At 12.7% G+C, this 19,016-nt stretch overlaps 4 protein-coding genes across 4 annotated transcripts; all 4 read right to left on the reverse strand.

Moving 5' to 3' along the window:
* Positions 1-7,342: 7,342 nt before the first annotated feature.
* Positions 7,343-8,266, reverse strand: LOC135961873 (probable serine/threonine-protein kinase clkA; the record flags this gene model as incomplete). Its single annotated transcript, XM_065513514.1, has 1 exon — positions 7,343-8,266. A coding segment is annotated over one exon (924 nt), but the record flags the coding sequence as incomplete, so codon positions are not given.
* Positions 8,267-12,214: 3,948 nt separating this feature from the next.
* Positions 12,215-12,799, reverse strand: LOC135961901 (uncharacterized protein DDB_G0287625-like; the record flags this gene model as incomplete). Its single annotated transcript, XM_065513549.1, has 1 exon — positions 12,215-12,799. A coding segment is annotated over one exon (585 nt), but the record flags the coding sequence as incomplete, so codon positions are not given.
* Positions 12,800-14,443: 1,644 nt separating this feature from the next.
* LOC135961883 (probable serine/threonine-protein kinase clkA) lies at positions 14,444-15,280 on the reverse strand (the record flags this gene model as incomplete). The annotated part of the gene is made up of 1 exon (XM_065513525.1): positions 14,444-15,280. A coding segment is annotated over one exon (837 nt), but the record flags the coding sequence as incomplete, so codon positions are not given.
* A 688-nt stretch (positions 15,281-15,968) lies between these two features.
* LOC135961894 (uncharacterized protein DDB_G0287625-like) lies at positions 15,969-16,712 on the reverse strand (the record flags this gene model as incomplete). Its single annotated transcript, XM_065513536.1, has 1 exon — positions 15,969-16,712. A coding segment is annotated over one exon (744 nt), but the record flags the coding sequence as incomplete, so codon positions are not given.
* Positions 16,713-19,016: the final 2,304 nt, after the last annotated feature.

Here is a 19,016-nt window from a genome sequence, read left to right on the forward strand (position 1 = left end):
ATTACAACGATAATTACGTACACATTTCGATAATTTTGCATTCAATTGCAAACGTATTTATTTAGTAGTAAAATTTTTACAAAAACTGAAAACAGTTTTTGGGTCATTTTGATCCAAAGGAGATACAGGGTTAATTTCCAAAATTTTTTTAATGTAATTTTCATTAATCTATATATGGGGCATTTCACGTCAAGTGAACCAACTTTTGAAATCGATGTCTTCCGATCGCGATGAAACTTGCACCAATGTTAGTTCTATTGGATAGTAATTCGGACACCATTTTTCAACAAGATCGGTCAAGAACTCTCTGAGTTATAGGAGGTCAAAATTTGACATTTTGGCCAAACAGGTGTTTTTTTATCCATATAACTTATTACCTATTATTCTTAGCAAAATGTGTCCCAAATAGTTTAGATAGCTATTTATGCAGCTATTTATGCATTTTTTCAAAATGGGCCCTTTTTATTTTTTTTTTTATTTTTTTTAAGAAAGCTTAGGTCTTTTCCTAAGCGACCTATATGGTCGCTTAGTGGGATGCGAGTGGGATATCTATCAAAAAAATATTTTGTAACTCAAGATTTAAAATTTTTGAATTTTTTTGCAAAATCAAAAATTTTGTTGACTTTTTTTTAAAAAAATGGACTAATTTTTTTTTTGCTCAGAAGAAAGCTTATGTGTTTTCCTTTAACACTCTTTTTGTCGCTTAGTGGGATGCGAGTAGGATATCTATAAACAAAATGTTTTGTAACTCAAGACATACAATTTTTTACTTTTTTTTGAAAAATCAAAAACCTTTTTGACTTTTTTTTTCCAAAATGGACTTATTTTTTATTAATTTTTTTTCTCAAAAGAAAGCTTAGGTCTTTTCCTTTAAAACCTTTTTGGTCGCTTAGTGGGATGCGAGTGGGATATCTATCAAAATAAATGTTTTGTAACTCAAGACAAATGTTTTTAAATTGATTTTTTTCATATTTGTGTGTAAGTGTTTCTAAAACCTTAAAAATAAAAACCACAACAACTGACCAATAATAGCCACTGGAGGGGTGCAATATGAGGCCGACCGCTATTAATTTTCCACCCCCAAAATTTGTCTGAGTTTTGTATCTTGCGGCTTTTTTAGTCAATCCTAGAGGTAGTTTTCAGCGCACGTGATTTTCATTGTTAAAATATCAGGTGCCCCAGAAACAAATTTTTGGAATCAAGTGGAAATATTTTATGGCCCTTCTCCGAAGTACCAGTTTATTTATTATTTTATGACATTTGACTTTAAGAAGTGGGTGGAGAGGTAGAAGTTGACAGGTAGGTTATTTATATGGTGGTTTATTTTTATTATTATTTGTAACATTTGGTTAAACTAGGTACTTTAGTATGTAAGCCCTTCTTGACCCTAATAAAAGATTTTAGACTCATTCATTAAAACGTACTACCTATATGATCTTAAAAAACTATTTATTGTCATTCTGAAGACATACGGAAATCAGTTTTTTAGAAACAGCGTTAAAGTTAAGACGTGTGTTATTTACATAAATACTTACAAAATTCAAAATGTCTACGACTTCTAAAAAGGCTAAGGTTGAAAATGAAATTTATTCGTCTTTTTGTTTTAATCCCTTTAACAAAATGAAGCACAGATCATCAGATATGCGAAATATTTCCGACGGCTTATTAAAAAAATTCCCTACGCTGTTAAAACGATTGAAAATTTGTGGATCATGAAGGAAAGAGCTCGGAAAATTGAACGAATTACCAAATTTGAATAGTAATGAGCCTTGCGTTGAAGTTATTCCAGATGAAGACAAAAGTAATTCCGAGAATGAAGACAGAACTGTTGATGATGATGGTTATTCTAACTTTTCAAATTCAACGAATGAGTGTCGAAACCAATACCATAAGGATGCAGTAGAAGTTCTTGAACAAATAAAAGAGAAATACAAAACGTCACAGAGTGAAGCTGAAAGAATTCAACTTCTCACGCTTGCTCCAAGAACATGGAGTTCTGCAAAAACAATGACTGAGTTTGGAACGTCTCAACGAAAAGCAAGAATTGCTAAACAATTGGTTGCTGAGCATGGGATTCTCACACTCCCAAACAAAAAGAAGGGAAAAACTTTGGAGTGCGATACTAAATCTCTAATAACTCAGTTTTATCAGCGAGATGATATGAGTCGCCTGATGCCAGGGATGAAAGACTGGATGTCTGTACGAATCGATGGCAAGAAAGTTCAAATGCAGAAGAGAAAATGGTTCTCTGTAACCTGAATAAATTATTCGCAACATTTCAATCTGAATACGAGGATGTCAAAATTGGATTCACAAAATTTACACAACTGAGGCCAAAACATTGCGTTTTGGCAGGAAGCAGCGGAACTCACACAGTATGTGTTTGTCTTTACCATGAAAATGTTAAATTGATGTTGAAGGAAATCAACTTAAATTACTTAAAAGATGATTCATCAGAAGATTTACACCATTACCGCGATTGCCTTAAATTGACTATGTGCCCTAATGCTACAACTTCTTGCCACTTAGGTGAATGTTCGAATTGCCCGGAAACCACATCCATCAAAGAAAATTTAATCAACTCTTTTGATCGAGAATTTGACATTTTGGCCAAACAGGTGTTTTTTTATCCATATAACTTATTACCTATTATTCTTAGCAAAATGTGTCCCAAATTTTGCATTCAATTGCAAACGTATTTATTTAGTAGTAAAATTTTTACAAAAACTGAAAACAGTTTTTGGGTCATTTTGATCCAAAGGAGATACAGGGTTAATTTCCAAAATTTTTTTAATGTAATTTTCATTAATCTATATATGGGGCATTTCACGTCAAGTGAACCAACTTTTGAAATCGATGTCTTCCGATCGCGATGAAACTTGCACCAATGTTAGTTCTATTGGATAGTAATTCGGACACCATTTTTCAACAAGATCGGTCAAGAACTCTCTGAGTTATAGGAGGTCAAAATTTGACATTTTGGCCAAACAGGTGTTTTTTTATCCATATAACTTATTACCTATTATTCTTAGCAAAATGTGTCCCAAATAGTTTAGATAGCTATTTATGCAGCTATTTATGCATTTTTTCAAAATGGGCCCTTTTTATTTTTTTTTTTATTTTTTTTAAGAAAGCTTAGGTCTTTTCCTAAGCGACCTATATGGTCGCTTAGTGGGATGCGAGTGGGATATCTATCAAAAAAATATTTTGTAACTCAAGATTTAAAATTTTTGAATTTTTTTGCAAAATCAAAAATTTTGTTGACTTTTTTTTAAAAAAATGGACTAATTTTTTTTTTGCTCAGAAGAAAGCAAAACGCAGAGAAATACAAAACGTCACAGAGTGAAGCTGAAAGAATTCAACTTCTCACGCTTGCTCCAAGAACATGGAGTTCTGCAAAAACAATGACTGAGTTTGGAACGTCTCAACGAAAAGCAAGAATTGCTAAACAATTGGTTGCTGAGCATGGGATTCTCACACTCCCAAACAAAAAGAAGGGAAAAACTTTGGAGTGCGATACTAAATCTCTAATAACTCAGTTTTATCAGCGAGATGATATGAGTCGCCTGATGCCAGGGATGAAAGACTGGATGTCTGTACGAATCGATGGCAAGAAAGTTCAAATGCAGAAGAGAAAATGGTTCTCTGTAACCTGAATAAATTATTCGCAACATTTCAATCTGAATACGAGGATGTCAAAATTGGATTCACAAAATTTACACAACTGAGGCCAAAACATTGCGTTTTGGCAGGAAGCAGCGGAACTCACACAGTATGTGTTTGTCTTTACCATGAAAATGTTAAATTGATGTTGAAGGAAATCAACTTAAATTACTTAAAAGATGATTCATCAGAAGATTTACACCATTACCGCGATTGCCTTAAATTGACTATGTGCCCTAATGCTACAACTTCTTGCCACTTAGGTGAATGTTCGAATTGCCCGGAAACCACATCCATCAAAGAAAATTTAATCAACTCTTTTGATCGAGAATTTGACATTTTGGCCAAACAGGTGTTTTTTTATCCATATAACTTATTACCTATTATTCTTAGCAAAATGTGTCCCAAATAGTTTAGATAGCTATTTATGCAGCTATTTATGCATTTTTTCAAAATGGGCCCTTTTTATTTTTTTTTTTATTTTTTTTAAGAAAGCTTAGGTCTTTTCCTAAGCGACCTATATGGTCGCTTAGTGGGATGCGAGTGGGATATCTATCAAAAAAATATTTTGTAACTCAAGATTTAAAATTTTTGAATTTTTTTGCAAAATCAAAAATTTTGTTGACTTTTTTTTAAAAAAATGGACTAATTTTTTTTTTGCTCAGAAGAAAGCTTATGTGTTTTCCTTTAACACTCTTTTTGTCGCTTAGTGGGATGCGAGTAGGATATCTATAAACAAAATGTTTTGTAACTCAAGACATACAATTTTTTACTTTTTTTTGAAAAATCAAAAACCTTTTTGACTTTTTTTTTCCAAAATGGACTTATTTTTTATTAATTTTTTTTCTCAAAAGAAAGCTTAGGTCTTTTCCTTTAAAACCTTTTTGGTCGCTTAGTGGGATGCGAGTGGGATATCTATCAAAATAAATGTTTTGTAACTCAAGACAAATGTTTTTAAATTGATTTTTTTCATATTTGTGTGTAAGTGTTTCTAAAACCTTAAAAATAAAAACCACAACAACTGACCAATAATAGCCACTGGAGGGGTGCAATATGAGGCCGACCGCTATTAATTTTCCACCCCCAAAATTTGTCTGAGTTTTGTATCTTGCGGCTTTTTTAGTCAATCCTAGAGGTAGTTTTCAGCGCACGTGATTTTCATTGTTAAAATATCAGGTGCCCCAGAAACAAATTTTTGGAATCAAGTGGAAATATTTTATGGCCCTTCTCCGAAGTACCAGTTTATTTATTATTTTATGACATTTGACTTTAAGAAGTGGGTGGAGAGGTAGAAGTTGACAGGTAGGTTATTTATATGGTGGTTTATTTTTATTATTATTTGTAACATTTGGTTAAACTAGGTACTTTAGTATGTAAGCCCTTCTTGACCCTAATAAAAGATTTTAGACTCATTCATTAAAACGTACTACCTATATGATCTTAAAAAACTATTTATTGTCATTCTGAAGACATACGGAAATCAGTTTTTTAGAAACAGCGTTAAAGTTAAGACGTGTGTTATTTACATAAATACTTACAAAATTCAAAATGTCTACGACTTCTAAAAAGGCTAAGGTTGAAAATGAAATTTATTCGTCTTTTTGTTTTAATCCCTTTAACAAAATGAAGCACAGATCATCAGATATGCGAAATATTTCCGACGGCTTATTAAAAAAATTCCCTACGCTGTTAAAACGATTGAAAATTTGTGGATCATGAAGGAAAGAGCTCGGAAAATTGAACGAATTACCAAATTTGAATAGTAATGAGCCTTGCGTTGAAGTTATTCCAGATGAAGACAAAAGTAATTCCGAGAATGAAGACAGAACTGTTGATGATGATGGTTATTCTAACTTTTCAAATTCAACGAATGAGTGTCGAAACCAATACCATAAGGATGCAGTAGAAGTTCTTGAACAAATAAAAGAGAAATACAAAACGTCACAGAGTGAAGCTGAAAGAATTCAACTTCTCACGCTTGCTCCAAGAACATGGAGTTCTGCAAAAACAATGACTGAGTTTGGAACGTCTCAACGAAAAGCAAGAATTGCTAAACAATTGGTTGCTGAGCATGGGATTCTCACACTCCCAAACAAAAAGAAGGGAAAAACTTTGGAGTGCGATACTAAATCTCTAATAACTCAGTTTTATCAGCGAGATGATATGAGTCGCCTGATGCCAGGGATGAAAGACTGGATGTCTGTACGAATCGATGGCAAGAAAGTTCAAATGCAGAAGAGAAAATGGTTCTCTGTAACCTGAATAAATTATTCGCAACATTTCAATCTGAATACGAGGATGTCAAAATTGGATTCACAAAATTTACACAACTGAGGCCAAAACATTGCGTTTTGGCAGGAAGCAGCGGAACTCACACAGTATGTGTTTGTCTTTACCATGAAAATGTTAAATTGATGTTGAAGGAAATCAACTTAAATTACTTAAAAGATGATTCATCAGAAGATTTACACCATTACCGCGATTGCCTTAAATTGACTATGTGCCCTAATGCTACAACTTCTTGCCACTTAGGTGAATGTTCGAATTGCCCGGAAACCACATCCATCAAAGAAAATTTAATCAACTCTTTTGATCGAGAATGTATTGAGGAGTTAAAATTTGAATCTTGGCTTCAGACTGAAAGATGCACACTGAAAACCATAATTTTAAATGTGGATGATTTTGTGGAAGAACTGTGTAGAGGATTGCTAAATTTGAGAACCCATGACTTTTTAGTCAAAGATCAGTGGTCATTCTTCAAGGACTTGAAAACACATTTGAAGTCTGGTGAATTCATTATTTCATTTGATTTCGCAGAGAACTATAAATATGTTCTTCAGGATTCCATACAAGCATTCCACTTCAATAACGAGTAGTTATTTACTACATGAAAGAAGAAAACCTGGAACACAAAAGTATGGCAATCATATCCGACGATTTAAAACATGACACCGTTGCAGTTTATGAGTACCAGAAGATAATAATAAATTATCTAAAATCAAAATTTACAGTAGAAAAGGTATACTACGTTTCGGACGGAGCTCGTCAACATTTTAAAAACAAAAGTAGCTTCGCAAATCTTACAGCTCATGAAAAAGATTTTGGAATGCCAGCTGAGTGGCATTTTCATCCTACTGCTCATGGTAAAGGAGCATGTGATGGTATTGGAGCAAACCTCAAAAGAAATGCAGCGAAGTATAGCCTCCAGTGCTCTCATCAAGATCGCATCTTAGATGCGACTGCTTTATTCCATTGGGCAATGAATTATTGTAAAGAAACTAAAATAGTTTTTAGTAGCAAAGAGGATCATGAGGAAACATTGAAAACACTAAAGAGCAGATTCGATGCTGCGGTAACAATCGATGGCACTGCTCAATACCATGCTTTCATACTGCTTGTCGATGGAAGACTCAAATTAAAAAAGTTTTCTGCATCTACTCAATGCGATTTCTTTCCAAAGCCAAAAAAGAAGCCAGCAGCGAAATCAGTAGCTGAATCTAATAACGCCAAGAAAGGATTGACAAAAAAAAGCAGCTAATAAAGGTGACAAATAAGGAGGATAAAAGTATGGATATTTGAAAATTTAAAAACTTCATAAATTAAGTGTAAAAATAGTTATTATATAAATTGATCTATTATGATTAAGATTAAATTTTACTAAATTATTCATCTTTTTATTATTATTATTATTATTATTATTATTATTATTATTATTATTATTATTATTATTATTATTATTATTATTATTATTATTATTATTATTATTATTATTATTATTATTATTATTATTATTATTATTATTATTATTATTATTATTATTATTATTATTATTATTATTATTATTATTATTATTATTATTATTATTATTATTATTATTATTATTATTATTATTATTATTATTATTATTATTATTATTATTATTATTATTATTATTATTATTATTATTATTATTATTATTATTATTATTATTATTATTATTATTATTATTATTATTATTATTATTATTATTATTATTATTATTATTATTATTATTATTATTATTATTATTATTATTATTATTATTATTATTATTATTATTATTATTATTATTATTATTATTATTATTATTATTATTATTATTATTATTATTATTATTATTATTATTATTATTATTATTATTATTATTATTATTATTATTATTATTATTATTATTATTATTATTATTATTATTATTATTATTATTATTATTATTATTATTATTATTATTATTATTATTATTATTATTATTATTATTATTATTATTATTATTATTATTATTATTATTATTATTATTATTATTATTATTATTATTATTATTATTATTATTATTATTATTATTATTATTATTATTATTATTATTATTATTATTATTATTATTATTATTATTATTATTATTATTATTATTATTATTATTATTATTATTATTATTATTATTATTATTATTATTATTATTATTATTATTATTATTATTATTATTATTATTATTATTATTATTATTATTATTATTATTATTATTATTATTATTATTATTATTATTATTATTATTATTATTATTATTATTATTATTATTATTATTATTATTATTATTATTATTATTATTATTATTATTATTATTATTATTATTATTATTATTATTATTATTATTATTATTATTATTATTATTATTATTATTATTATTATTATTATTATTATTATTATTATTATTATTATTATTATTATTATTATTATTATTATTATTATTATTATTATTATTATTATTATTATTATTATTATTATTATTATTATTATTATTATTATTATTATTATTATTATTATTATTATTATTATTATTATTATTATTATTATTATTATTATTATTATTATTATTATTATTATTATTATTATTATTATTATTATTATTATTATTATTATTATTATTATTATTATTATTATTATTATTATTATTATTATTATTATTATTATTATTATTATTATTATTATTATTATTATTATTATTATTATTATTATTATTATTATTATTATTATTATTATTATTATTATTATTATTATTATTATTATTATTATTATTATTATTATTATTATTATTATTATTATTATTATTATTATTATTATTATTATTATTATTATTATTATTATTATTATTATTATTATTATTATTATTATTATTATTATTATTATTATTATTATTATTATTATTATTATTATTATTATTATTATTATTATTATTATTATTATTATTATTATTATTATTATTATTATTATTATTATTATTATTATTATTATTATTATTATTATTATTATTATTATTATTATTATTATTATTATTATTATTATTATTATTATTATTATTATTATTATTATTATTATTATTATTATTATTATTATTATTATTATTATTATTATTATTATTATTATTATTATTATTATTATTATTATTATTATTATTATTATTATTATTATTATTATTATTATTATTATTATTATTATTATTATTATTATTATTATTATTATTATTATTATTATTATTATTATTATTATTATTATTATTATTATTATTATTATTATTATTATTATTATTATTATTATTATTATTATTATTATTATTATTATTATTATTATTATTATTATTATTATTATTATTATTATTATTATTATTATTATTATTATTATTATTATTATTATTATTATTATTATTATTATTATTATTATTATTATTATTATTATTATTATTATTATTATTATTATTATTATTATTATTATTATTATTATTATTATTATTATTATTATTATTATTATTATTATTATTATTATTATTATTATTATTATTATTATTATTATTATTATTATTATTATTATTATTATTATTATTATTATTATTATTATTATTATTATTATTATTATTATTATTATTATTATTATTATTATTATTATTATTATTATTATTATTATTATTATTATTATTATTATTATTATTATTATTATTATTATTATTATTATTATTATTATTATTATTATTATTATTATTATTATTATTATTATTATTATTATTATTATTATTATTATTATTATTATTATTATTATTATTATTATTATTATTATTATTATTATTATTATTATTATTATTATTATTATTATTATTATTATTATTATTATTATTATTATTATTATTATTATTATTATTATTATTATTATTATTATTATTATTATTATTATTATTATTATTATTATTATTATTATTATTATTATTATTATTATTATTATTATTATTATTATTATTATTATTATTATTATTATTATTATTATTATTATTATTATTATTATTATTATTATTATTATTATTATTATTATTATTATTATTATTATTATTATTATTATTATTATTATTATTATTATTATTATTATTATTATTATTATTATTATTATTATTATTATTATTATTATTATTATTATTATTATTATTATTATTATTATTATTATTATTATTATTATTATTATTATTATTATTATTATTATTATTATTATTATTATTATTATTATTATTATTATTATTATTATTATTATTATTATTATTATTATTATTATTATTATTATTATTATTATTATTATTATTATTATTATTATTATTATTATTATTATTATTATTATTATTATTATTATTATTATTATTATTATTATTATTATTATTATTATTATTATTATTATTATTATTATTATTATTATTATTATTATTATTATTATTATTATTATTATTATTATTATTATTATTATTATTATTATTATTATTATTATTATTATTATTATTATTATTATTATTATTATTATTATTATTATTATTATTATTATTATTATTATTATTATTATTATTATTATTATTATTATTATTATTATTATTATTATTATTATTATTATTATTATTATTATTATTATTATTATTATTATTATTATTATTATTATTATTATTATTATTATTATTATTATTATTATTATTATTATTATTATTATTATTATTATTATTATTATTATTATTATTATTATTATTATTATTATTATTATTATTATTATTATTATTATTATTATTATTATTATTATTATTATTATTATTATTATTATTATTATTATTATTATTATTATTATTATTATTATTATTATTATTATTATTATTATTATTATTATTATTATTATTATTATTATTATTATTATTATTATTATTATTATTATTATTATTATTATTATTATTATTATTATTATTATTATTATTATTATTATTATTATTATTATTATTATTATTATTATTATTATTATTATTATTATTATTATTATTATTATTATTATTATTATTATTATTATTATTATTATTATTATTATTATTATTATTATTATTATTATTATTATTATTATTATTATTATTATTATTATTATTATTATTATTATTATTATTATTATTATTATTATTATTATTATTATTATTATTATTATTATTATTATTATTATTATTATTATTATTATTATTATTATTATTATTATTATTATTATTATTATTATTATTATTATTATTATTATTATTATTATTATTATTATTATTATTATTATTATTATTATTATTATTATTATTATTATTATTATTATTATTATTATTATTATTATTATTATTATTATTATTATTATTATTATTATTATTATTATTATTATTATTATTATTATTATTATTATTATTATTATTATTATTATTATTATTATTATTATTATTATTATTATTATTATTATTATTATTATTATTATTATTATTATTATTATTATTATTATTATTATTATTATTATTATTATTATTATTATTATTATTATTATTATTATTATTATTATTATTATTATTATTATTATTATTATTATTATTATTATTATTATTATTATTATTATTATTATTATTATTATTATTATTATTATTATTATTATTATTATTATTATTATTATTATTATTATTATTATTATTATTATTATTATTATTATTATTATTATTATTATTATTATTATTATTATTATTATTATTATTATTATTATTATTATTATTATTATTATTATTATTATTATTATTATTATTATTATTATTATTATTATTATTATTATTATTATTATTATTATTATTATTATTATTATTATTATTATTATTATTATTATTATTATTATTATTATTATTATTATTATTATTATTATTATTATTATTATTATTATTATTATTATTATTATTATTATTATTATTATTATTATTATTATTATTATTATTATTATTATTATTATTATTATTATTATTATTATTATTATTATTATTATTATTATTATTATTATTATTATTATTATTATTATTATTATTATTATTATTATTATTATTATTATTATTATTATTATTATTATTATTATTATTATTATTATTATTATTATTATTATTATTATTATTATTATTATTATTATTATTATTATTATTATTATTATTATTATTATTATTATTATTATTATTATTATTATTATTATTATTATTATTATTATTATTATTATTATTATTATTATTATTATTATTATTATTATTATTATTATTATTATTATTATTATTATTATTATTATTATTATTATTATTATTATTATTATTATTATTATTATTATTATTATTATTATTATTATTATTATTATTATTATTATTATTATTATTATTATTATTATTATTATTATTATTATTATTATTATTATTATTATTATTATTATTATTATTATTATTATTATTATTATTATTATTATTATTATTATTATTATTATTATTATTATTATTATTATTATTATTATTATTATTATTATTATTATTATTATTATTATTATTATTATTATTATTATTATTATTATTATTATTATTATTATTATTATTATTATTATTATTATTATTATTATTATTATTATTATTATTATTATTATTATTATTATTATTATTATTATTATTATTATTATTATTATTATTATTATTATTATTATTATTATTATTATTATTATTATTATTATTATTATTATTATTATTATTATTATTATTATTATTATTATTATTATTATTATTATTATTATTATTATTATTATTATTATTATTATTATTATTATTATTATTATTATTATTATTATTATTATTATTATTATTATTATTATTATTATTATTATTATTATTATTATTATTATTATTATTATTATTATTATTATTATTATTATTATTATTATTATTATTATTATTATTATTATTATTATTATTATTATTATTATTATTATTATTATTATTATTATTATTATTATTATTATTATTATTATTATTATTATTATTATTATTATTATTATTATTATTATTATTATTATTATTATTATTATTATTATTATTATTATTATTATTATTATTATTATTATTATTATTATTATTATTATTATTATTATTATTATTATTATTATTATTATTATTATTATTATTATTATTATTATTATTATTATTATTATTATTATTATTATTATTATTATTATTATTATTATTATTATTATTATTATTATTATTATTATTATTATTATTATTATTATTATTATTATTATTATTATTATTATTATTATTATTATTATTATTATTATTATTATTATTATTATTATTATTATTATTATTATTATTATTATTATTATTATTATTATTATTATTATTATTATTATTATTATTATTATTATTATTATTATTATTATTATTATTATTATTATTATTATTATTATTATTATTATTATTATTATTATTATTATTATTATTATTATTATTATTATTATTATTATTATTATTATTATTATTATTATTATTATTATTATTATTATTATTATTATTATTATTATTATTATTATTATTATTATTATTATTATTATTATTATTATTATTATTATTATTATTATTATTATTATTATTATTATTATTATTATTATTATTATTATTATTATTATTATTATTATTATTATTATTATTATTATTATTATTATTATTATTATTATTATTATTATTATTATTATTATTATTATTATTATTATTATTATTATTATTATTATTATTATTATTATTATTATTATTATTATTATTATTATTATTATTATTATTATTATTATTATTATTATTATTATTATTATTATTATTATTATTATTATTATTATTATTATTATTATTATTATTATTATTATTATTATTATTATTATTATTATTATTATTATTATTATTATTATTATTATTATTATTATTATTATTATTATTATTATTATTATTATTATTATTATTATTATTATTATTATTATTATTATTATTATTATTATTATTATTATTATTATTATTATTATTATTATTATTATTATTATTATTATTATTATTATTATTATTATTATTATTATTATTATTATTATTATTATTATTATTATTATTATTATTATTATTATTATTATTATTATTATTATTATTATTATTATTATTATTATTATTATTATTATTATTATTATTATTATTATTATTATTATTATTATTATTATTATTATTATTATTATTATTATTATTATTATTATTATTATTATTATTATTATTATTATTATTATTATTATTATTATTATTATTATTATTATTATTATTATTATTATTATTATTATTATTATTATTATTATTATTATTATTATTATTATTATTATTATTATTATTATTATTATTATTATTATTATTATTATTATTATTATTATTATTATTATTATTATTATTATTATTATTATTATTATTATTATTATTATTATTATTATTATTATTATTATTATTATTATTATTATTATTATTATTATTATTATTATTATTATTATTATTATTATTATTATTATTATTATTATTATTATTATTATTATTATTATTATTATTATTATTATTATTATTATTATTATTATTATTATTATTATTATTATTATTATTATTATTATTATTATTATTATTATTATTATTATTATTATTATTATTATTATTATTATTATTATTATTATTATTATTATTATTATTATTATTATTATTATTATTATTATTATTATTATTATTATTATTATTATTATTATTATTATTATTATTATTATTATTATTATTATTATTATTATTATTATTATTATTATTATTATTATTATTATTATTATTATTATTATTATTATTATTATTATTATTATTATTATTATTATTATTATTATTATTATTATTATTATTATTATTATTATTATTATTATTATTATTATTATTATTATTATTATTATTATTATTATTATTATTATTATTATTATTATTATTATTATTATTATTATTATTATTATTATTATTATTATTATTATTATTATTATTATTATTATTATTATTATTATTATTATTATTATTATTATTATTATTATTATTATTATTATTATTATTATTATTATTATTATTATTATTATTATTATTATTATTATTATTATTATTATTATTATTATTATTATTATTATTATTATTATTATTATTATTATTATTATTATTATTATTATTATTATTATTATTATTATTATTATTATTATTATTATTATTATTATTATTATTATTATTATTATTATTATTATTATTATTATTATTATTATTATTATTATTATTATTTATTATTATTATTATTATTATTATTATTATTATTATTATTATTATTATTATTATTATTATTATTATTATTATTATTATTATTATTATTATTATTATTATTATTATTATTATTATTATTATTATTATTATTATTATTATTATTATTATTATTATTATTATTATTATTATTATTATTATTATTATTATTATTATTATTATTATTATTATTATTATTATTATTATTATTATTATTATTATTATTATTATTATTATTATTATTATTATTATTATTATTATTATTATTATTATTATTATTATTATTATTATTATTATTATTATTATTATTATTATTATTATTATTATTATTATTATTATTATTATTATTATTATTATTATTATTATTATTATTATTATTATTATTATTATTATTATTATTATTATTATTATTATTATTATTATTATTATTATTATTATTATTATTATTATTATTATTATTATTATTATTATTATTATTATTATTATTATTATTATTATTATTATTATTATTATTATTATTATTATTATTATTATTATTATTATTATTATTATTATTATTATTATTATTATTATTATTATTATTATTATTATTATTATTATTATTATTATTATTATTATTATTATTATTATTATTATTATTATTATTATTATTATTATTATTATTATTATTATTATTATTATTATTATTATTATTATTATTATTATTATTATTATTATTATTATTATTATTATTATTATTATTATTATTATTATTATTATTATTATTATTATTATTATTATTATTATTAGTATTATTATTATTATTATTATTATTATTATTATTATTATTATTATTATTATTATTATTATTATTATTATTATTATTATTATTATTATTATTATTATTATTATTATTATTATTATTATTATTATTATTATTATTATTATTATTATTATTATTATTATTATTATTATTATTATTATTATTATTATTATTATTATTATTATTATTATTATTATTATTATTATTATTATTATTATTATTATTATTATTATTATTATTATTATTATTATTATTATTATTATTATTATTATTATTATTATTATTATTATTATTATTATTATTATTATTATTATTATTATTATTATTATTATTATTATTATTATTATTATTATTATTATTATTATTATTATTATTATTATTATTATTATTATTATTATTATTATTATTATTATTATTATTATTATTATTATTATTATTATTATTATTATTATTATTATTATTATTATTATTATTATTATTATTATTATTATTATTATTATTATTATTATTATTATTATTATTATTATTATTATTATTATTATTATTATTATTATTATTATTATTATTATTATATTATTATTATTATTATTATTATTATTATTATTATTATTATTATTATTATTATTATTATTATTTTATTATTATTATTATTTATTATTATTATTATTATTATTATTATTATTATTATTATTATTATTATTATTATTATTATTATTATTATTATTATTATTATTATTATTATTATTATTATTATTATTATTATTATTATTATTATTATTATTATATTATTATTATTATTATTATTATTATTATTATTATTATTATTATTATTATTATTATTATTATTATTATTATTATTATTATTATTATTATTATTATTATTATTATTATTATTATTATTATTATTATTATTATTATTATTATTATTATTATTATTATTATTATTATTATTATTATTATTATTATTATTATTATTATAATTATTATTATTATTATTATTATTATTATAATTATTATTATTATAATTATTATTATTATAATTATTATTATTATAATTATTATTATTATAATTATTATTATTATTATTATTATTATAATTATTATTATTATAATTATTATTATTATAATTATTATTATTATAATTATTATTATTATAATTATTATTATTATAATTATTATTATTATAATTATTATTATTATAATTATTATTATTATAATTATTATTATTATAATTATTATTATTATAATTATTATTATTATAATTATTATTATTATAATTATTATTATTATAATTATTATTATTATAATTATTATTATTATAATTATTATTATTATAATTATTATTATTATAATTATTATTATTATAATTATTATTATTATAATTATTATTATTATAATTATTATTATTATAATTATTATTATTATAATTATTATTATTATAATTATTATTATTATAATTAGTATTATTATAATTATTATTATTATAATTATTATTATTATAATTATTATTATTATAATTATTATTATTATAATTATTATTATTATAATTATTATTATTATAATTATTATTATTATAATTATTATTATTATAATTATTATTATTATAATTATTATTATTATTATTATTATTATTATAATTATTATTATTATAATTATTATTATTATAATTATTATTATTATAATTATTATTATTATAATTATTATTATTATAATTATTATTATTATTATTATTATTATAATTATTATTATTATAATTATTATTATTATAATTATTATTATTATAATTATTATTATTATTATTATTATTATTATTATTATAATTATTATTATTATTATTATTATTATTATTATTATTATTATTATTATTATTATTATTATTATTATTATTATTATTATTATTATTATTATTATTATTATTATTATTATTATAATTATTATTATTATTATTATTATTATTATTATTATTATTATTATTATTATTATTATTATTATATTATTATTATTATTATTATTATTATTATTATTATTATTATTATTATTATTATTATTATTATTATTATTATTATTATTATTATTATTATTATTATTATTATTATTATTATTATTATTATTATTATTATTATTATTATTATTATTATTATTATTATTATTATTATTATTATTATTATTATTATTATTATTATTATTATTATTATTATTATTATTATTATTATTATTATTATTATTATTATTATTATTATTATTATTATTATTATTATTATTATTATTTATTATTATTATTATTATTATTATTATTATTATTATTATTATTATTATTATTATTATTATTATTATTATTATTATTATTATTATTATTATTATTATTATTATTATTATTATTATTATTATTATTATTATTATTATTATTATTATTTATTATTATTATTTTATTATTATTATTATTATTATTATTATTATTATTATTATTATTATTATTATTATTATTATTATTATTATTATTATTATTATTATTATTATTATTATTATTATTATTATTATTATTATTATTATTATTATTATTATTATTATTATTATTATTATTATTATTATTATTATTATTATTATTATTATTATTATTATTATTATTATTATTATTATTATTATTATTATTATTATTATTATTATTATTATTATTATTATTATTATTATTATTATTATTATTATTATTATTATTATTATTATTATTATTATTATTATTATTATTATTATTATTATTATTATTATTATTATTATTATTATTATTATTATTATTATTATTATTATTATTATTATTATTATTATTATTATTATTATTATTATTATTAT

This window comes from Calliphora vicina, chromosome 1 (assembly GCF_958450345.1).
Source record: "Calliphora vicina chromosome 1, idCalVici1.1, whole genome shotgun sequence".
Lineage (NCBI taxonomy): Eukaryota > Metazoa > Arthropoda > Insecta > Diptera > Calliphoridae > Calliphora > Calliphora vicina.